This window comes from Chenopodium album, chromosome 15 (assembly GCF_948465745.1).
Source record: "Chenopodium album chromosome 15, dcCheAlbu1.1, whole genome shotgun sequence".
In the NCBI taxonomy this organism is placed as follows: domain Eukaryota; kingdom Viridiplantae; phylum Streptophyta; class Magnoliopsida; order Caryophyllales; family Amaranthaceae; genus Chenopodium; species Chenopodium album.
This window is the reverse complement of record NC_137848.1, coordinates 5358891-5381386: the sequence shown is the minus strand read 5'-3', so window position 1 is coordinate 5381386 and position 22496 is coordinate 5358891. Positions and strand designations below refer to the sequence as shown.

The 22496-nt window shown below is 34.7% G+C and overlaps 2 protein-coding genes across 3 annotated transcripts; both read right to left on the bottom strand.

Moving 5' to 3' along the window:
* Positions 1 to 5721: 5721 nt before the first annotated feature.
* On the bottom strand, positions 5722 to 11741 carry LOC145582776 (uncharacterized). 2 transcript variants are annotated; one of them, XM_081639794.1, is made up of 15 exons: positions 11653 to 11741; positions 10469 to 10628; positions 10090 to 10347; positions 9699 to 9873; positions 9245 to 9306; positions 8994 to 9157; positions 8766 to 8863; positions 8053 to 8111; positions 7820 to 7954; positions 7490 to 7731; positions 7244 to 7400; positions 6605 to 6680; positions 6443 to 6493; positions 6064 to 6314; positions 5722 to 5945 (listed from the first exon to the last, which is right to left on the bottom strand). In XM_081639794.1, exons 1-15 carry the CDS (start codon positions 11706 to 11708, stop codon positions 5934 to 5936), a joined length of 1956 nt encoding a protein of 651 aa, XP_081495920.1. In that variant the 5' UTR covers positions 11709 to 11741; the 3' UTR covers positions 5722 to 5933. The 2 variants fall into 2 exon arrangements, with proteins under 2 accessions (XP_081495920.1, XP_081495921.1); XM_081639795.1 differs by having other exon boundaries at positions 6085 to 6314.
* A 3724-nt stretch (positions 11742 to 15465) lies between these two features.
* LOC145582778 (protein PECTIC ARABINOGALACTAN SYNTHESIS-RELATED-like) lies at positions 15466 to 21730 on the bottom strand. Its single transcript, XM_081639796.1, has 11 exons — positions 21327 to 21730; positions 20762 to 20812; positions 20559 to 20649; positions 20076 to 20152; positions 19573 to 19661; positions 19080 to 19199; positions 17565 to 17681; positions 17349 to 17492; positions 17134 to 17257; positions 16793 to 16984; positions 15466 to 16191 (listed from the first exon to the last, which is right to left on the bottom strand). The coding sequence occupies exons 1-11, from the start codon at positions 21636 to 21638 to the stop codon at positions 15832 to 15834; spliced, it is 1677 nt and encodes a 558-aa protein (XP_081495922.1). The 5' UTR covers positions 21639 to 21730; the 3' UTR covers positions 15466 to 15831.
* Between the last annotated feature and the right edge of the window lie 766 nt (positions 21731 to 22496).

The window sequence follows — 22496 nt, the reverse complement described above, 5'->3', positions numbered from 1 at the left end:
TGGAGGTAAGTGGGGTAGGTGAAAGAATAAAAAAATGTAAAAAGTAAAAGTTATTGAGAGAATTGAAGTAGAGAGAATATGAAATTAATAAAATATAATTTATGTTGGGTCCACTAATTGAGATAAATAAATTAAACACGTAAAAACTTTCCAAATAAGGAAATCGAACAAGTATTTGAAAACGGCTGAAAAAAAAGTGAAGCAAGTATTTAAAAACGGATGAAGTATAATTTTACTTTATCAAATTAATTTAATATTGACTAAAATAAAATGGACATAGAGGGATTAGCGTCTTTTATTTCTTACTCCAACTTTGGGCCGTGTGGATTTTCAAACATAAACCAATATGCATAGTAAGGTCCTTAGACCCTGCTGAAAATTTTTCCTACAACCCCCTCTAGGGAAAGTTCCCTACTCCCCCCCCCCCCAAACTATCTGGTTTCTTCTTCTGCTACATTTTTTTTTGTTATTACATTCTTTTCTTATTTTTCAAGCTATAAATATATATATAACCTTAATTTTCTCTCTCTTCTCAGTTGTTTGTGAACATTTTCTCTCTTATCATAATTGTTTTTCGATCTAATATCTTCGCTCGATTGAAAAACCTTACTATTCGTTGTTTTCATGGAGTTTTCTTCGATCGGAGATTCGAAGGTTTTGCTACTGAATGTGCAGTTGTGTATTCTTCGATTTCAGATTTTGATCGTGATTTTGAGATTGTGTTTCCACCTGATGTTGGATCGGATTGCTTAATTCGTTTGTTGATCAATGTAAGTTTTCATTCAATTTTTCATTAATTTTGTTGTTAGTGTTTTATTTTTCTCGTTCTTTTAATTCAATTTGTAATACTTTGATTTTAATTAATATTGCTTTTGTTTATCAATGTGAGTATAATTTGTTGATTTATTTTGTTGTCGTGAATCATTCATCAATGTTGTTGTTGTCGATTTTAATTTCAATTCTAATACTATAATTTTTATAATTATAGTTTTAGTTCAATTTGTTGATCAATTTGAGTGATAATACATAGCTATTGTGTTTCATTGTTTTGCAGTAGTTTTGATTTCTTAATTGCAATTTGTTTACTGTTTTATTTAATTTATAACATTATTTTAATTTATAATCCTAAATAATCAACTATTTTTATAGTTGTGTTGTGATCAATCTTATAATGCTAAATGATCATTCATAAGGCTTATATATCAATTTTATTATTGTTAAATGAATGTTCATAGTCGATAAATGTTCAATTTTATTAATGCTAAATGAATATTTATAATGCTAAATGAATATTTATAATGCAAAATGATAAGGATAAATGAACACTTTAATAATACTAAATGTTCATTCATAATGTCAACAAATTAATATTAATAATTATGATCAAATGGGTAATGATAAATGATCATTTATAATGATTATGTTTAAATATTGAACATGTATGCCAATGTTTGTGTTCATTTGTTTTTAAAATGTAGTGGGAAAAAGGATGAAATTGTTGTTGAAGAAGCAAGTAAATTTGAGTTACTTAATTGGTAAAGAAGTAGAAGCTTATGAAAGGTACAATGAATATGCTTTTAAGAAAGAGTTTAGAACTGTCCAAGTGCGTGCTCCAAGAAAAGGCCAAGTTCCTTCAAGTGCTCCAAGTAATGTCTAAGTTTCTTTAAGTGTTCCAAGAAAAAAGGTTCAATTTCGTCCAAGTGTTCCAAAAATTTTCAAGTTCCTCCAAGTGTTCCAAGAGATGTTCAAAGTGTTCAACGTGGTAGCTAGTCAACATATTTCTTCTAAGTATGATAGGTTGTTAGCTTTTTTTTGACATTAATATAGCGAATAGGTTGGAAAATAATTATAAGTAAGAATTTGGATTGAAACAATACTTATATTTGTTCGAGCTTAGTTTTTTTTTTTTTTTTTTTTTTCCTGATAAGTGATATGTAACTAAACATATTTTGTTTTGACACCGAACACTTGCCTTTTTGGTTATGAACATTTTATTGTATTTCGTTATAACTATTACGTAATTGAACATATTTTATTCTGATAATGAACATGTGACTTCTTGATAATGAACATTTTCATTCTAGTAAAAAAAAAATATATGTATATGTATATGTATATAACAAGCACTAATGAATTAAAAAAATATGAATATTAATATACCTGATCAATTAGAAATCCATAAATGATCAGTTATCCGAAAGAATAATATTTTTAGTAATCTAAGCTTCCATAAATCTTCTTGCTCCTTTTCTATTGCCTCTAGCTTCTGTTTAATCCAAATAGCATCAATTGAGAAATGTACTATATTCTCAGCTTCTTGATTTGGTTTATCTGCAATTCAAACAAATTACAATGTCAATGTGTGTATTCATTGTTATGAAAATGAACATTATGCTATATGTCAAATTAACTTACTTGTGGTTCAATATGTTTCTATCAAAATATGATTCCCACCAATTACTATGTTGTTCATTTTTATCTTTCAATATAAATGATGACATTATCTCCTATATAAATATAGAATCAGAGTTTCCATCTCTAAATTATTGCAACGTGTGTTTCACTCTATATAGAACATCACTACAATATATATTGTGTTTGTATATCAATATATATGCATAAACATTATATTGGTATTACAAATTTAATGAATGTTCAATAGGCAAAACAAAAATGTACATTCTATTTTATATAAATGAACAAATTATCACAAGTAACATGAACATATATATTCTAACCAAAATTCAAAATATACATGTTCAAGAAGATATATATAAATGAACATTAATTATCTTTCAATTATGTTACATGAACCTAAAGAATCTATATCAAAGTGTTAGTGAAATAAACAATTTTGTCAACTTAAATGAACAATTATAAACATATATATATGTATCAAAAGAATTTCAAAAAAAAAAATATCATGTCAAAATAAACATATAATCTATTATAAATGATTATTACACATTGCAATTGCAGACATGTCTTTTTCAATAGGAACACTTGTTATTATATCTTTTAAGAGTTGAGGATCAATTGTATTTTATTCACTCTTGATTGAATAGGAATATCATCGTCATCACTGTTTATACACATTTTTTTTAAAAAAAAATTCAATTAAAAATTAGGAAAATTTGCCAAAAATAATACCACCTTTCAGCCGTCTTCCAATAATGAAACCACCTTTCGTTTATTTCAAAATAATACCACCTTTCACATGGTTCTTCTATAAATGGAACGTGACCTGTTGGTAACCTGTTAAATAGGTCACGAGTGACACGTGTCATAATTTTATTGGCTTCTTTATTTTTTTACAATTTTGATTTTATAAATGAATTTTTTTTTTAAAAAAAAATCTTGATTTTTTTTAATAAAATCGGTTCCCTTACCCAGCCACCTCCTTTCACCGGAAACCACCATCCCCTGTTTCCAGCCCTCGTTCGTCCTACTTTCTGGCTCCTCCTCCCCTTCCCTTCCCCAATTCCGGTTCCCCTTCCCGAAAGCAACCTCCCCGAAACCTTTATTTACCGGAAACTACAAAACCACCTCCCAAAATCCTACCTACCGGAAATTATGATTGCGTGAAGGGGAAGGGGACCGAAATCGGAAAGGGAAAGGGGATGAGGGGGTGAAATCGGAAAGGGAAAGTGAAGGGAGGCCTGAAATTAGAGAATGGAAGGGAGGGTGGCTGAAATCGGAAAAGGGGAAGGGGAATCGAAAACGAGGAAGGGAGGGGTCGAAAACGAAAAGGGAAAGGGGAAGGGGGGCCAAAATCGGAAAAACGGAAGAAGAGAGGTGGTCGGAAATGGAAAGGGGTAGAGGAGCGGGTGGTTTTCGGTGGGCAGTGGTTTGGTGGGGGAGGTGGTCCAGTGGATCGCCGACCAGTAGGGGTTGGGTAGGGAGGATTTTTTTTTAAAAAAAAATTCAGTTTTTTTTTTTTTTTTAAAGTTTATAATCATTATTATTAAAGAAAAATATTTTTAAAAAATCTTGGCCAATCAAAAATATGACACGTGTCAATTGCAACTTGTAAAACAAGTCATCGGTTTTTTGTTCCATTTATAGCAGATTGGCATCAAAGGTGGTATTATTTTGAAATAAACGAAAGGTGGTTCCGTTATTGGAAGATGGCTGAAAGGTGGTATTATTCTTGGCAAATTTTCCTAAAAATTATATAACTCCATAATGTAAGTGACAATATGTGATTTATTTTTGAACATTTTTTAAAATAGAATAATTTTTTAAAATAGAATCATCAAAGGTTTATGATGAATGAACAATATGTGATTTATTTTTGCAACTATTTACTTCTTCAAAATCACATCTTCTACTCTATTTCATCTTTCTTTTCATCCTTCCAAAATTAAATCATGTCTGCTAGTGCAAACTCATTCAGCCACCCATCTATCTCAAATTTCTTAACTCATTCTTCAAAATTATGGCTTAATGTGGATTGTCACAACAATATTCTAGCAAAGCTTAGGTAGTCAATAATGGAGGAGTACACACTATAGCTGACAATTCTGACCCGACTCATGACCCGAAATTGACCCAAAAACGTAAACACGACTCGACCCATACCTGACCCGAAGTGGATTTGATCCAAACTTGACCTGATACCCAAATTGACCCGACCTAAATTAACCCGACCTGAAATTGACCCGATACCCGAAATTGATCCAATACCCGAAGCGACCCGACCCGAATGACCTGACCCAATTTTGACCCGAACGGACCCGAAACCCGAAGCGACCCGAACTGACTCGACTCAAAATTAACAAATACTCAAAATGACCTAACCGATTTAGGAAAACAGTATAATATTGTGTATATAATACTGTTGAAATGTGCGTGTAATGTATTTCTCGTAATTCATAAAGGATTCCATTTTATTAGGAACACTAGATTTTGTTATTGTTATTATTACTATTACTCTTAGCTTCTTTTAAGTGTTACATTGATTTTTTTTTCCATTATTCACTTTATCTAATTTGAATTTTTAACCAATTAATCAATGATAGTGATCATACACTTTGGGAATGTGGGAAGCGTTTTTATGGATGTGGGAAGTTCCCAGCACATGTGTTTTTTTTTTTTTTTTTTCAATTTTAATTATTTATTGACATGAATTTGAAATTAAAGATGTATTCTACATTAGGCTTAGGTTCATCTCGTCTCAAGAAGTGAAAAAAAAATGGAAATTTACAAAATTTGAAGACAAACTGTCATATATGCGAAATTGTTCTTTGATGAAGGTACTTCCATGGAGAAAACTCCAAGCTTTAAAAAAGGCATGAAAATGGTACTCTATACTATAGTTTCGGTGGTTAGATGACTTAGGAGAAGAAAATGCAATTGAAAAAATTAAAAACCCACACATTTAATTTAACCTGTTTAGCAGGTTACTAACTTGCTTAAACTAATATGAGCAACTACCCCCTATACTTTGGTTAATTGATCTATTCTAAGTGAAAGCATAGTTTGGATTAAAATGAGAAGATGGTCAATAGTATAGATTATTTTTGTTAATTTTTCCTCAATGGTTTTGTCCCAACTCCCAAGTCCCAACCTATTATTCTGAGGCCAAGCGAAAGTATTTTCTATTTACCCCATTTATTTCCTTAGTCTGGTGCTATTTTCCCCTCTATACTGTTCGGCACACGTATAATACATTCAGCCACAAAACTGCCAGATATGTAGACAACAGGACAACAAGAGGAGTAAAGGAGAGAAGACAGCAGAGTACTAATTGTCATAACATTGTGTAAAAGAGTTCATGTCTGCCCTTTGGGCTGGATGCAAAAATAAGATTATGAACACCATGAAAACCTTTATTGCCTTGTAACACCCATAATTTCGAACCATCTCCCGGAGTAAGAAGATTAAGGGGTGCTCTCTATTCCTCCTCACAAACCTTTTTCTAAAGTTTCGACTTAGCCATTGATCTGTCAAAGAAAAACAAAATGACAAAAAAAAAAAAGGAATTTAGCCATTGATAAACATTCCGATTCCCAGAACAAAGTTCAAGGGAAAAAGCACTAAAAAACTGGAGGTAATCTTAACTCTATAACCGATGCTAATTACTTTGATTAATTCACTGCTGTTTGCCAGAACAAGTAATGCTGCTCCATGCGCTTCTACGTCCATGGAAATAGACCCTTCTCTTATATGACAGTCTTTCCTGCTCCAAACTTCACCGCATTTGGATACATCTTTGAATTTTACACCAGGGAGTACCTTTGCTAAATCTGACAGGTGGGTTGTTATTTTTGTCTTCCCTTCGCTCAGATTGAAGAAGGCGAGATACACTTCTCCTGGAAATATAGATGACAGTATAAAACATAAATACTTCTGTAATCCAATTTGGAGTACATAATTGGATATGTAGTGCTTAAATTTTGCACAATATGCACTGTTATTAAGTCTAGAAATTGAATCAAACCTTTTCTTCCAGTGGCAACCCAAGAGCGAATTCCTCCAGGGATAGCATTAGCTGAAGAACAAAAAAAAAAGAAAAGAAAGTATAAGGAGCACATTTAAGTGAAATCTAATTTTTGAGAGAGAGTACAGTACACAGAAAATGAGAGAGATGCTTCAATACTACCTGTAACCGTTTTTACAGTTGCACATAAACCAGAATAACTGTTCGCAAGGGTGCCATTCATATTTAATTCCCACATCTGAAAATTTAGCTGCATTAGCCCTTGATAGAAAAAGTTCCTCTAGTATTGATATACTACTGTATACATCCAGAAGCTGAGTACTCATAGATAGTCATCTAATAAAACTTTGGACAATATGCATCAGCCGAGTCTCAACATCATAAACTACCTTTGATCTGTGCAACACACTGACATAAGTACATAACTACCTATTTACCGGTCAAACATGGGCAAGAATGTTTCCAGGGACTTGCACCCTGAATCTCACCTTCGAGTATGGCTCCTTAAAAGGATCACCGCTCATGGCCCGTTTGTTGGTAATAAATAGTGGTGTGAGAAAATTCCCATGCCAATGTCTATGGTAATACTTTACCTTCACCCCCACCATGAAAAATTATGAAGAAAAACACATGATGGGAAATGGAGTTGCATCACCATGAACATTGGCACATAACTTATCTCACAAAATTACATACAAGTATATTGCCATTTCTGCAAATTATTTCCAACCAAATGGGCTGCTAGATACATCCTTCAGAGTATTTTAGCATATATAGACAGCATTTTAGACCAAAAACTACCTGATTGGCATCCCTTTTGCATGGAGATGAAGACCCCCTCTTGAACTCTTGTGAAGTAAGTCTTTGTCTAGAAGAAGCCTCAATACACAGTTCTGCTTCAGAAGTTTCTAATAGATGAGTTTTTCCATCATACTGTGTTCCATAGAGCTCTTCATCTCTAGAAAAACCATTTCATTAGGATCAGAAAAGCATAAAGCTAACAATAAGAAAATTTGAAGGTTATATTAAAGGAACTAGATTAGTTACGATGTAACTTGTGCTTTTCCCTTGTATACGCAAAAGGGCGCTTCATTGATTTCAGAATTATCTTTCCAGCAAACTTGGTCAAGACCGTGGTTAACAGATTTAACTAACCAGCCTTTTGCTTTGGGTTCCTTGCAACTCACAAGAGCCAACGAACTTGTGTGAGAACTTTGAATGTTTTCCTTATGTGCTGAATGAGATGAGGGGTCACTTTTGGTAGAATCAGAGCTTGTAATGAAAGGAAACTGTAAAGGGAAAAAAACCACAAAATATCAGCTCATTAGGGTGAATTTGACAAAGTACTGCTTAAGTTCAGTCTGAAGCAAAACAAACCTCCTGGTTATTTGAACTAAAAGCATTGATTTCCAAAATGGTAGGATTAGTGATGAGATTATATGTGGTGTCATCAAGTTTTCGCATATCTCCTCCAAACATAAGTGGAGACTTGGCCATAGCCCACAAAGTTATCTGATAAAATAAGTTTCACAACCAAAATAGTTAAGAAAATCAAGGTACAAAGACAGTACTGTAAAGAATCACAGTTCATTCGTACAAGCTTTACCCACCTGAGTCCTCTGCTCATTGAAATTAAGCTTGCAATTCCTGTGTGGGCCTTCGTTAGAACCTATTTCGTTTAGTTATTTAAGTTAATATTTAGCTAAACAATAAAATATAATCAAATTAAAATCCTTTTGATGTTTCCATAAAACAAAATTGAACAAGATTCATGCATATGAACTAGTTGAAATAAAATCCTTTTAGGCCCATGATTGCACCACCAAAAGGCATTAATAAATCTATTAGCCAATTCCTGACAAACCAGAACCTCCCGTGCCAAGTTGAAGTAAAGAGAGTTCTTATGTAATGGCCCTTAAAGATTAAAATCTCATGCAGGATACGTTTTACAATCATATTGCACTTCTACAGAAGCTAGGCTTAGTAAGTCTATAAAAATTCTGTTATAAAATTTCTTCTAAATTAAATACTCTGCAAAAAAAAAAAAAAAAAAAAAAAAAAAAAAAAAAAAAAAATTCCTACCTCCATCCCAATAAACAGGCCACTTCTGTCTTTTTGTGGTCAAGCTATAAATTGACCATAATATCATATCATTGTACATCAATAAAAAAAATGTCTTATGATAAATCTAAAATAAAAATTTTCAAGTCATTACTTAATAACTTTATTCAAATTTTATGGTTTAAGCTAGTAAGGTTTTACCATTCAAGTCATGAGGCCTTTTATAAAGTACGGGAGGGTATTTGTGAGTGTGATTACATACCTGGATCAGTGAGCCACCCCAGTGGCAGCATATCTGAGTCCGGCCATGACAACCCCAACAGACCACTGGATCCTATCATCTTCGCAGCTGCAAAATCTCTGAACAAGAGGAAATAGAAAAGAGTAATAATATTGGTAAAGGAAAGTAGCCAAATTGAAAGAAGAAAAGACACTAGATCCACCAGAAGATATGCACATAGATGAACATGACGGTAAGAACCTAATTCACCTTGTTACGTCGAAGTGTGCAGCCACATCTCCCCATGTGTCCCAATCATCCCCGGTTATTCTGTACATATTTACTAATCCACTAATTTCCTTGGCCATAGCAGGTGTGACACTTGTACCAGGGGATAAAGAATATAGAATTGGGTGTGAAAGTTTCCTAAGAACCTACACAGAGTCAAACATATTCTAGTAAAAGGTCTAACAGGTATAGAGTAGGTTCTATGAAGTAGTAGAGTTTTTTAATCTCGATACCTCTGATACATAGCTAATTTCATTTATATCCAAATCATCCCCAAAAACACAATCATTCTTCACTGTAATCAAGACAAGAATTATATGTAAGCAAAATAATGGGCATTAACATAAGACTAAACAACCTAATGCATTATGTGACCTCAAGATTGATATAAGTTTGTACTTTATAAATACACATTCCAGACTTGTGACAAAAACTTAAAGAGAGAAAACATTGAAGCTGTACCATTTGAAGGCACAATGACATTCAAAGAAACATATTAACAACAAGAAATCAAAACGACATGCAGTATTAAGCATTAGATATATTTTCCAGTACTGACGAATTGGAATGATCACGTCACACATTTTGTAAGACAATACCAAAAGAATCTGATCTGGACAAAGGTATTAAAATGTAGAGCATGATGAAACTTTGTACGAGAAGTTTAGTAAGCAGCCATAAAATTACCAAAATCAACTCCCCATTCAGCATATTGTTCATAAAGAGATCGTAAAAATGCTTTTCCTGCTCCCAAATTTGTATTCACACTCATAAACCCATGTGACATCCACACACATTTCTTTTCTTTCATTCCTATATCACTTGCTTTCCATTTTCTTCCATTCTCAATATAAGCAGCTCCCTGAAGGAGGGATCAAGATTAAAAATAGGAAAAACGAAACAATCCATAGTTTATAGTGTTCATACTATAATTATGCCTTGATTGGTCCAAGATTAACTGAACCATGTTACACCAGGCAAAAAATAACTTCTTTTGCTCCGTCCTTAAGATAACTTGATATAAAAGATAATATCAATGGAACAACTAACAAATGAGTCTCAGTATTGAAAACAATACCTTACTGGTGTCTAAGATAGGTGTGTTAGCATCTACTGCCTGTGTACTTATTCCTCTCATAACATGAATTCCGAATTTCAACCCCATTTTATGCACTTTTTTGGCCACTTCGGTGAATCCTTTCCCACCCTTGGATGAAGGCCACCTATCAGGGTCAGGAACCATTCTTCCCCATTCATCGATGACATCGAATCCTGAAGAATCTGGATAAGCTCCAGGTACCTTTTTCCTATACCAGAGGTAATCAACCACAACATACTGCAAGGGAATTAGGAAATTACAGAAATTGTCAGTTCTAGGTAAAATGTCATTACAGAATGGTAGAAATCATAAATGAGAGGAACAAATACTGAAAAATCAAATCTATCACTACATAGACCTCATATCCATGAGCACGAAGCCGTTTAGCGACAAGTTCTGCATTTTTTAGAAATTCTTCTTCAGATATTGTCCAACAAAAGGAGTCATACGAATTCCACCCCCTTGGTGGTGTTGCAGCATGTTTTGGATGTGCATGGCTTAAGCCTTTAGATGTTACCCTGTTAACGCAATATTAATGTTAGCTCACCACACTTCTAAGCTCTGATAATTTTTTTCTTTTTAACAAAACACATGTTAACAGTATCTTACTATCTTCTTTCGATGCAATTTAACATCCTTGACTTGACACTGCTCTAAAAGTCTCAAACCCCATTTTTCAAAATGTATCATTTATCTTAAATTAAAGCTCCTTTGACATAGCATCCTAGAGCTAAGCAACATGATAATAACCGTGAAAATCGACTTTAGTATATACTTATTTCACAATTGTCTCTTAAACCACATCTACACCTTCCTAAACCTTTCCCAAAATTGTATGAACCCATTTCTATTATAAGATGTTGGGACAAAATAAACATCCCACATACTGTAAGTTATGAATCAATTGACAACAAACACATCCAACTTCAATTAAAAAAATTAGCACAAAAGAACTATGCACAAACGATAATCCCACTTCAGAAATTATACACTTTCTGTCAAATTTAGCAGCTCCCAATCATCAAATTTTCTACTTAAGCTAAAATGGTGCTAAATTACAACACCTTTATCTTCAAGTTACCAAAAATAGTCCTATAATTACAACAACCAAAAATTGTACTAAAACACAACAGGTTAACATAAGCCGCCATTTAAAATACTGTAATAAACCTAAAATTAAGGGGATGCCCAAACTTTTTTTCATCATCAAATTCTCAATTCTTGGACTTACATTAACAGATTTAACTTTCCTCAAAAAAAAACAAAAAACAAAAAAACATTAACATACAGATTTAACACTAAAAGAGAAATAAAATGTGTCTAAAGCACATAAGGCATTGAGGCAATGAGGTAGACGAGTTTCGACTACGAGTCACGGGCACAACCCACGTCCCACGAGACTATACCAACTAAACTAATTGACATCCATAACACAGAAAAATTGATAACAACTTCAAGCAACACAATAGACCCAGAAAATAAAACAAACTAAAAAAATTAAACCCAGAAAAAGAAAAAAAAAAAATTAGTTTGAATATTTACCTGGTAAGTAAAAGCAGAGAGAAGAGAGAGAAATTGGGAGAAAGACAGAACTTCATTGAGACTGATCACTGCTTGAATAAGCTAAGCAGCTTTAACATCTGCCATCTGTTTATATAGAAAGACGTTTTAACGGCGTTAATATGTGGTACCTTTACTGTCTGTTTGGTGATGTATTTTTTATCCTATATCTCACTATGGTATATTGGTATGGAGTTCAAAGTATTATTTCGTATCCCTATTCTATTCTTTTATCCCTATTCATAATCGGATCTTCTACCAAATACTCCGTATTGACGGTGTTACCATCTGTTGGAAGCTTTTGTGGTTGATTACAAACTAAAAATGGTAATCAAGATTAGTTTAATCTTATAAACAGGATTAGCAACTAATCAAACAACAATTATGCTGCAGATTTAGGGAATTATAGGGAATGTGTGTTTTTTCATGGGGTTTGATGTTTGAGTATTTTTATAGCATAATGCAAGTTATCTTGGTATTACAGAAACAAAATAAGGCATGGCTGATTATTTTTGTTGAATTTGATTTCAATTGTAATCAAAAGCTATCATTTATTGTAATTTTTTTTTTAAAAAAAATTATTGAAATTTAAAATTGTTTCTAGCTCCATTGTAAAAGGAAAAGAGAGTTTAAAAAAAAAGTTATTGAAATTTAAAATTGTTTCTAGCTCCGTTATAAAAGGAAAAGAGAGTTATTTATCTCATCCCTAAAAACATTTTAGGACAAATAGAGAAAAACTAGGATCACCAATAACATTAAAATACTTTAGAATTACAAAGAGATACAATAGGATACATAGATGATTAATTGGGTGAAACATAATGCATTATTATTTACTAATGATGTAGCTTAGGTGTTATTCTTGGCATGCAAAACGAAACGTGTTCCTTGCTCATTATCAGACAATCACTTATTCACAAACCTCTTGCGATCTTGCGAAGCTAATAGTTTTCATGGTGGCCTAATGTATAATCTAACTTATACATTAAGAGTCTATTCTAATTTACTGAAATGAATTAAACTGGACTGAATTGTTTATGAGAGAAGGAAATTAAAAACTAAACTGAATAGATTGGAAATGAGGTGATCTGAAACTGAACTGAAATTAAGTTGAAGAGAACAGACCCTAAATTATGAAAACTATTAAAAAATTGGTTCATAGTTTTCATAGAGCTAATAAAAACTTGACAATAAAGACATGGTAGTCTAATGTATAATCTAATTTTTAGACAATATAAGTATGTTTGGTAAAAGTATTTCAATTAAGTTATAATGCTGCACCCTTTATATATAAGTAGGTGCATCCAAATTTTTTATTTTTTTTTAAATTTTTTATTTTTTGCTCATTTTATTTTTATTTTAAAATCTTAAAATGAGCAATAATATTAATAATAATAATAATGATAAATGACTAGAAAATCACTACATAAATTTTTAAATGACTTGTTAGAGGGCTTGTGCAACAATTACCAAATCCCACTTATTTATACTTCTTCTGTTCCCAATTGTTTGCCCCAAACCATAAATCCACTTTATTAAGGCTTTGGGCAAATAATAGTGCACATGAGTTGACACAAATATCAATGAGGAAAGAGATAGAGAAAGTGCAAGTGGGAAAACATGCTAAAAAGACTTTAATAAGTGACTTATTTCCTAATTGAAACAAACAAATAAAAATATACTCGTAATCCTTTGATGGTTTTTTTTTCTCTCATTTGTTTTTTTATTCCATTCTTTTTTTTTTTTTTTGTTTATTTTTTTTTAACTTGGACCTCAAATCCTCAAAAATACAAAACAAAACGATGCCACTACTCCATCACCTGAACCTCAAATAAGAAGTTAATGTTATAAAATAAAAATAAAAAACCCACCATGACCACCAACTAATCTACTACAGTACGTAACAAATTACCTACAGCCAGCTGCCACTATAAAAACCTACTCCCCAATTCAAACTTCATTTTCCCTCTCTTCTTCCACAAACACCTCCAATGGCGGAAAAACAAACTCTCATCATCTTCCTCATTTTCTCTCTTCTCATCTCATCATCAATGGCGGACCTCTCTTTCTCCGACCTCGAATCCGCTATTTTTGCTCTCCACCTCCACGGCTTCAACCTCTTCGGCAACTCCATCGCCGTCTCCGACCTCTCCGTTCAAATCCTCTCACACAAGCTCAACTCCACCTCCTCCTCCTCCTTCCATGGCGTCGGACGCCGTGGTTTCACCTTCCTCGCACCTCCGAACTCCGTCCTCTTCTCTCTCGACATGTCTACCGACGCCTTCACCTACGTTCACTCTCTGCGCTTCCATGTCGTCCCTCGCCGTCTCTCGTTTTCGGAGCTTCGCAACATTTCTCTCTCCTCTCATCCTCACTTGGAGACTCTCGTGCGAGGTCATCTTCTCCATGTCGCATCCTCTGGTCGTAGTCGCGTCGCCATTGACGGAGTTCGTGTTTCGTTTCCTGATCTCTACTTGAGGTCTAACATCGCCGTTCATGGCCTAGACGGAATTCTCGTCTCCTCCAATGAAGAATTCTTCCACCGCCTTGATTCCGTCATTACTCCGCCGCCGATTTTCTTTCCTACTCCTGCTCCAATTACTGGAAACAATGGCGTCAAATCAGTCTCTGTTCCTACGATTGGCGCTTTCTCGCCGCAGATGGCAGGTTTTCCGGCGTTTTCACCTGAGATTGAGCAAGTTCCGACCCCAAATCATGCTTTCTCGTCATTTCCCCCGGAGTTTGGCGGAACATCAGCGCCAATTGGCTTTACCTCGCCGCAGATTGAAGGAATTCCGCCGTATTCGCCGGATTTTGGAGGAATTCCGGCGTTTTCACCGCAGTATGACGGAGTTTCGGTGCCAATTAACGTATTCTCACCGGAAATTTCACAAGTTAGGTCACCGGTTGGTGCTATTTGGCCGGAATTCGGAGCAATTCCAGAGTCTCATGATGTGGCATTCACTGGAGGAAGCATCAATTCAATATCAGTTCCGCCAATTGATGCTTATTCAGAAGATGATGTCGAAACTCCGGCGCCTTCACCGTCAGTGGAGTTCCTCTCTCATGGTGAATACTCGATGCCGCCAGGGTTTGCAGAGTGGTTGCATACAGAGTTTCTCTCACCTAACAATTGGTCGCCAAATTGGAGTGCTCCGCCACTGCCGCCATTGACGGTTGAAGAATCACCGGAGAATCGGGTAGATGTGAACTTGGGAGAGTGAGGTACAATCATCAGTCTTCATCCTCTTTCTAATTTTGCTGTTTTCAAGCAATAAATTGTTTGATTGAATTTTTGCTAGGAATTAATTCAATAGTACTGATTATACAAAGTGCTGTAAATTTAGCTTATTACATGTTATCTCAAGTAAATAATTTCAGGGTTAATAGCTACAATTACTCCGATATTATAACGAGTATGAGAGATTACTGAGTGCTTAGATTCTTGATTTTTCGACTTGTGAATATCAGCAGTTTTGAGTATGTTGATTGAAACAGAAGGGTTATAGTTGGTTTTGTATCTAATTTTGTTTCATTTTCATCTGAAATAATCAATGAAATGACATGATATTACGAGTAACTCCCGCTGTCTATTACTCCGTAATAATTATACAGGCAATGTGAACAACCTTCAACCCTGACAAAGCAAGTTTCAAATTCATTTAGAGATGGAAGTAGTAAGCAACCAATTTCTACTCTGAATGAGTGAGTTGGTTCCGGGTTGACACTAATAGAACAATCACGTATTCAGCTGCGCCAAGCAAATTATAAACGAGTAAAACGACATATGGGAAGTGAAAATACACATCAAAAAATATAATAGTAGCAATTGGGCATCTAAGTTTTCTATTTAAATTAATATACAGATTATAATTGCCTAACAGTTAGTACAAGAACAATTATATCACAACCCCCTATCGAGAACTTCGTGCAACCAGTCTTCCCTCTGAACACTGTCTATCAACCTCCAGATTACGTCAAACTTCGGTACATACTTTAACCATAACTGGTCCGAGTAAGGAGCATCAATAAAGCAATTTTCTACCTGATACTCCTTAAAACCATCTTGAGAAAGGAGGCATCTGTTTTGGGACAGTGGCCACTCCAAATTTTCTTCTTACAAAACAAAACCTGATCCCAAACTCCATATATGTGCACCCTTCATGCCCTACACATGCAAGGGGTCAAAGGATTTTCCCATAGATCATAATTAGGGAAGGTTTCCTCCGGCAATCCTGTCCTTGTTTGGTGGGTCACCACAACATCCTCAACAAAGGTGGCCCAGCCCATATATGGATCCCCGAAAGATTTGGACATAAGGCCTTTATCTGGTTTAATGGACTTTAACTTATGGCCCATGTATCGCCTATTGCCAATGATAAGCTTAGCAAAGTTGCCTCCATGGGTCATCACAAATACATCAGACTTCAAGCAAACCAAGAAGTCAAGTGCTGCCAGGCTTGTAACATGCTTTCTGAAGCCATCCAACTCTTCCTTACTTGCCAATTCCTCCTTCGTTACCTGTAATTGAAATCAGAAACAATATCTATGATTTAGTCTAAAAATAGCCATGGTGATATAACCTTTTTATTGACAATTTAGATGCAAAATCACAACTACTCCACAATATGTTAGATCAAATTTGTTTCAGGAATAATACCCTAATACCGTATATAGAGGACATATGATTTTTAGTGAATGACTTTGTTATGAGTGTCAAGTGCAAAAACATATAAAAGCGTCTTTGGTTGGAATGCTTCATTTAAATGACAAAAAAGATTTCAAATACAGACTTCTGAGGCTGATTTTGGAAGGAGTATTAAGTTCTGACAAAGGCACATATGATAATACGACGGATTGGTGAATAATAATGTTAAGCTTCTCCTATTCCCTATCCCATCATGCCCAATAAAGAAGGAAAGAAGACAACAGGGACGCAATTACTCAGGTATAGTAGTATCTTCAAGGAGGAACAACGCCTTTTTTTTTTTTTTTGAAAGAAAGGTTTTTAACATCAGTAACTTATTTGATCAGCTCCACTTTTGTCATTGCTTTTAATTTATGCACAAAAATGAAAACCTTTTTTAGGGGTTGGGTGCAAAAAGAGGTAAGAAGATCTCACCAGATTAGGAAACATGTTCCTGAGTGGTGCCATCCGATTCTGCCCCCCATAAACTTGCCCAGACGCAACATAAATTTGGGTCTCTTTTGGGTATCCCATAGCACGGAGAATAACAGCCACTTCACCAGGTTCAAGTGGACATCGACCTTCTTTTCGTTTCTGCAGAGCTAATTGCCATAAATGGGAACCATTCTGCAACAAACACTCTCATGAGAAACTAAGATGAACACATTAAGCAATGTTTGTTTACATCTACCGACACTTAAAGGCTTAACGCAGCAATAAAATCTGGAGAAAAAACAAATTGTCAAATAAAAAGGACAAGTTTTATTTGAAAGCACCTTATAGCGTCTTGGCCATTCCTTCTTCCTGTACTCTGCCATTTTGACTTTCTCCTCTCTGGTCCCAACAAAATCACAGAAAGATAGACCCACCATGCCCTTCTCAAATCTAAGATGAAGAGCCCTGTTCAGAAGAAACACCAATATTAGAGTAGAGCAAATAGCGAATGAAATGTTTCATTGGCGACTCTCTCTCCATGAGTTAAGGTTCATACATGTATGGGTTTGAATTAGCAGTGCGATTTCTCATTCTTGATGCCAGTGAATCAGCCATCTGCTCAATCTCAGGAAGAAATTTCAGAGCGTGATAGTTCACCCTACACCTCAGCCTGTTGATTTCTTGAGGAACATTATCGTACCTGAAAGAGGAGGGTAAGTAATGAAACCTGCATTTCTAAGGAGGATGCAAATCAACATCAGCTACAACTTACCCGAGTCTATCAACAAAAGGCTTTAAGGCCATTATTTTCTTCTCCTTGATTCGAGGCAGAACATTATCAATATAAAATTGGGCTGAAGCATACTTTGGGATGTTCTTCACCGTCCGCCTATCATACAAACCCCAGAGAAGCAGAAAAATAAATTTCTACCATGTAATAAAAATAAATAAAATACTTGTAAAATAAAATAAAATGAAATGAAATAAAATAAAACAAAGACAAGCATACTAATGTTTATGGTAGCCAAATTATACCATGAGAAACAACAGGAAGTTTCATTTAAACAATTCAGAACTAGAAGGATAAAGAGAAAGCTCCTAACGAAAACAAGGAGTATATTGTGTCCCTACATTAAGTCAATGGTATTCTATTTCATCAAAGCCTTAATCCCATAAGTGGGGTTTTCCAATACTCTTACAACCAAGGGAAAAAGAAGAGTAATATTCAGAATCACTCTGATCCCCTCAAAGAAACTTCTTATTCACCCCTTTTGAGTTTTTATTTTCCCCTTACATAACCCTTGCTTCAATAACTCAGAATCAGGATTTTTTTCTTTTACTAACACTTCATACGAATTAATTGATATTCAAAAGGTCCCCAGTCAATATATTTATTCCTCGAAAGTGTTAGCTAAATTTTATAGGCTCCCTCAGTAAGGCATTAATGACTTTAAGTTCTTGTTGTAAGTTTTTATAAACTCTGTCACAAATTTCAGAAGATATACCAGACCAAATTGGTCTTAAGCAGGTGGAAAGCCCAAAACTGAAACATGGCCTTCATCCACAACAATAAGCAGATAATAAAAAACCATACAGCTAAAATTTCAGATCATAAATTCTGCCGAATATGAAAGCTCAAAATCATTTCTATATTCCAATACTTAACCCCCCCCCCCTCTCTCCATCCACACACACACACACACAAAACAACCTAGCTTCATGCTTGGTTTTCTTAAAACAAGTGACAAGAGTGTATGTAAAGGCATACATGCTATTGTTTCAAATTCTGTGATCTCCCCTCAAAGTTCTAACTTCTAAATTTGTTCAACTCCAAAGAATAATGCAAAATCAGAGACAAGCCAATCATGTTGAAATTTATTGTCATATGACCAAAATCCGAAAGGCTGGAATAAATCTGTCTAACATGTAATCAGAAATCTGGTCCTGGCCAGGAAAGATTAGAAACTGTTTCTCACCAACAATCACGCTGTGCTTATTAATTAAATGTTGATTACTGAACCCTACACCACATGTCAATAGCTCCCTTAAAGCCCTGATTTAAAGCATTTGAGGTAGAGGCTAGAGAATAGCACTTTCAGAGGACATAGAATTGTTCATTTTCAGAGGATATAGAGAAAAACACTTCCTGAAAATCAAGCTACATATTCTCACTTAAAATCTGGACAAGCTACTTATATAAAGGCTCAGATTTTGGACAAGTAAAAAGGAAAATCAACTTAAAGTAAGTTACACGAGAAGAGGAAAAAAAAAAAGAAAAAGAGCAGACCTGATGCTTGTAAATAACTCCGATTTGTCTGTAAACCACTCTGGAATGTCACGAACAATCGGCACATCATCCTTTAAATAGTCAATGAAATGATCAACATCAAAAATGTCTTCAAATTTCCTGCAGAATACAAATTGGAAATTTGATATACCTTGTGAAAGCAAATTATCAATTAGAGAATTAAAAAGAAGGAAAAAAAAAAAAAAAAAAACCCAAAAGGATAGCACCAAGCAACACTAAAAAAGTCTTTGGACTGTACAGAACAAGCTACACAGAGGCTGCAAATATACAGGGGAGCAATTCACCATCTCTTACTAAGCTTACCAGTAATTCAATATGACACCAATTTGGAGATACTAAATAACAAAGGTTTTTGAGCAGCATTTACAACAGAAGGAGAACAATTAGGATATAATGACACAATCAGCCTTTTTAAAGCAGAAGCTCAATCTACAAAGCCTCGAAATGCAAAGATATTAATAAGGTGTCTCACGTTTGGTCTTTCCAGATCTGGTCCTGCTTCAACACTGGCAGTATAAGGGTAGCATTCAATATTTTGGCCACGCCCACTGCATTGCATATCTACACAGTAGCCAATACATTTCAAATAAGTTTCTATTTAGCAATAGACTACAACAGTTCAGATATTCTGAGAAACATTACATAATACTATAATAGTAGACAACACATGCGTGAAAGTAGATGAAAAATGAAGATATCAAAGTAAAGGAATAATCTATCAGCTATGAAAAACGTATCCCATGCAGGATTTTCGTATGGAACTAGATCTTGATATTCAAGATCTAATAATGGCATACAGTAGAAATAAACAAGAATATCCTATTCCTAGTTTACTCTATTTCTTATTGCATGATTCATTTCTCTGTTGAACAGCTCAAATACACAATCCAAGAGAGTTTAGATGGCACTGAACAGAGACTTTATCACACAAAAGACATACTAAAACAATATGTGAGAGATGAATAAGGACCGTACGGCAATCCTTTGCTGATTAAGACCGCCTTCCGCATGTATAAATATATATCCATTTGTTTCATTCTCTGCTGGAGGATCTGTGAGCATCAACATAAATATTAGGTTGGAAAGGAATTGAACTTGGAGAATTAATCTATTGCAAGATAACTTGTACAGTCAGTTTCAACAAAGCGGATTAATCCCACATCAGATTTGGCATGTAAAATGTTCTCATATAGGCGTAGTTCTAAAATAGCCACCAGTGCATGGAAGAAAAAGAAATTGCACCAAAAATACGAAGTCGCATGGGGATTCCTTAGAATAGTCACTAGTATAAAAATCATACCGGCAATTAAGCAAACATAAACTTCAAAAGCAAATGCAAATACTTGTACATGATTTGACATACTTAACATAGTGAAAGGACTTCAAAATTTCAATATCGTATCAAAATTTACAAGCTCAACAAGCAGAAAAAGTCTCAACAATTTTCTAGTGAATAACCTGATATGCCACTACGACGACGCTCTGCACAGGGTTTCCACGACGTAGTGGCTGACAACGGATTCTCCCAGAGCGAAGGCGCCTCTTTGACCTGTATCTCAAACAGAAATCACATCTAACAATCAGCCAGACGTAACAGAAAAGAGAAAAGGAAAGCAAAGTGAAGAAAGCTACATCATATCGAAATCCTACACAAAGCTTACCCGAGGACACTGAAGAATAAGGCCCTCCTTCTGGCATAAATAGGGTGCATTCTGATAATAAACATTGAAACATAAAAAGTCAGTATTCCAAATGAAAATTTTATAACCAAGCATCAAAGAATAACCACCCTTAATCATACTGTATCTTATAGCACCTGTTAATAGAATTCCAACAAATAGAAATTCAAACAGGAAAAGTCTCTAAATTCAATATTACAGGGTTTGTAAGCATAATTTCCCTACAATTCCATCAACCAAAATCAAATGTTCAACAAAATTAACCACCCAAATCAAGCTACAGCATCGGCATATGTTACAAATCTTGTTATTGAGATAATCAAGAATACTAATTTATCCAATTGCTAAAACTGGGGAAAAAGTAATTGCCATCAGAAATCTCATACAACCGAGAAAATTCAAATCCAAATCTGAAATACCCACACACCATACCAAATTGGGAAAGGAAAAAAAAATAGATATTACACATCAATTTCTTATAAACCCAGAACATTAAATCGAAAAAAATTGACAGTAAATCTCAGAATTCGATGAAAAATAAACATACCAAACGACGAATGAGGGAAGAAACGGAGACAAATCCAGCAACAACGAGAAAGACGATCAAGAAAAGGGAGAGCTTTGACGGAGAACCCCTAGAATCTTCGGAGAAGAAGTGGGACCAGAAGAAGGGAGGTCGGTGGTCACGTGAGTTGCGCACGTGAACGCCGTCAGCAGTGTCATCGGAATCGGAGAGAAGGGGGGAAACGTCGTCGTCTCGCTGCTGTTGCTGTTGTTGTTGAGGGTTTTTACGAGGGGAGGAAGAAGATCTGCTTCCGAGAGAACTCGAATGGCGGAGCTCTCGTAGCTCAGCGGCCATGGCGAAGAGTGTCAGTGTTTGGAGTGTGAAGCCACCGTCAATTTCTCTCTTACATCAAGGCGTCGACCAGTAGTTCTAGACTGACTATGGGTAGTTGTTGAGAAGTTGCAAGGGTATTATGGCCATTGCACTATTTATTTTATAAGTCGAATAGATATTTGCCTAATGTCAATACTCAATAGAAGTGATTACCAGATTGTTTAGCTCAATTCAATTAAGATGTTTCAAGTTTGGGTTCGGGTCAAATGGGTAAGTAATTGTTTAATTAGGTTGGGATATGGATCATCCTAAGTCATGGTTGTATTTGGTCAATTTCGGGTTAGTTTTTGTATTGTCTTGTTTGGGGAATAGGTAATGAAATTTTAGTCAAAATTATAATGTAAGGGGGGTGATTGCTGACCTAACGTTAAATTATTCTTATCATGCATACGTAACTGGAAGTTAATACTTGTTAAAGCTGATGCAAAATTAGAGGATGTTCATATTTTGTGACGGCATGGGGATGAACAGGGTTGGATGTATTCAAAGTTAATATTAACTAGATTGGGACCAAGTTATCACTAGCTAAAAGCATGGATGCAATGTATTCGTGTGTATATTTTGACACTAACATGAATTATATGCTCATCGCCAGTAAGTATAAAACATACATGTAATGAAAATTGAAAAGAGATGTATGTCAATGTTCATAATCTTTTTATATCTTACTAAGAAATGAAAAGGAATGGAGAATTGTGAATGAGAATTAGTAAAACAAATTGAAAAAAGTGGAGACGCAAAGTGTCACTTTTGTTGAAAATCAATGTTGATAATGCAAGGTATTTGAATAGAAAAAGTATTCACCTCGGCGTGAAGAAC

Excerpts from the sequence above, each read along its gene's own strand:
- LOC145582776 (XM_081639794.1), bottom strand. The coding sequence starts at position 11,708 with ATGAAGTTCTGTCTTTCTCCCAATTTCTCTCTCTTCTCTCTGCTTTTA. Across the intron at positions 8,864-8,993 it reads GCACACTTCGACGTAACAAG|AGATTTTGCAGCTGCGAAGA; the intron begins GTGAATTAGGTT and ends CCTCTTGTTCAG. Across the intron at positions 6,681-7,243 it reads GCAAAAGGGATGCCAATCAG|ATGTGGGAATTAAATATGAA; the intron begins GTAGTTTTTGGT and ends CTAAATTTTCAG.
- LOC145582778 (XM_081639796.1), bottom strand. The coding sequence starts at position 21,638 with ATGGCCGCTGAGCTACGAGAGCTCCGCCATTCGAGTTCTCTCGGAAGC. Across the intron at positions 20,650-20,761 it reads TTATTCTTCAGTGTCCTCGG|GTCAAAGAGGCGCCTTCGCT; the intron begins GTAAGCTTTGTG and ends TTTGAGATACAG. Across the intron at positions 17,493-17,564 it reads CCTTTTGTTGATAGACTCGG|GTACGATAATGTTCCTCAAG; the intron begins GTAAGTTGTAGC and ends CTCCTCTTTCAG.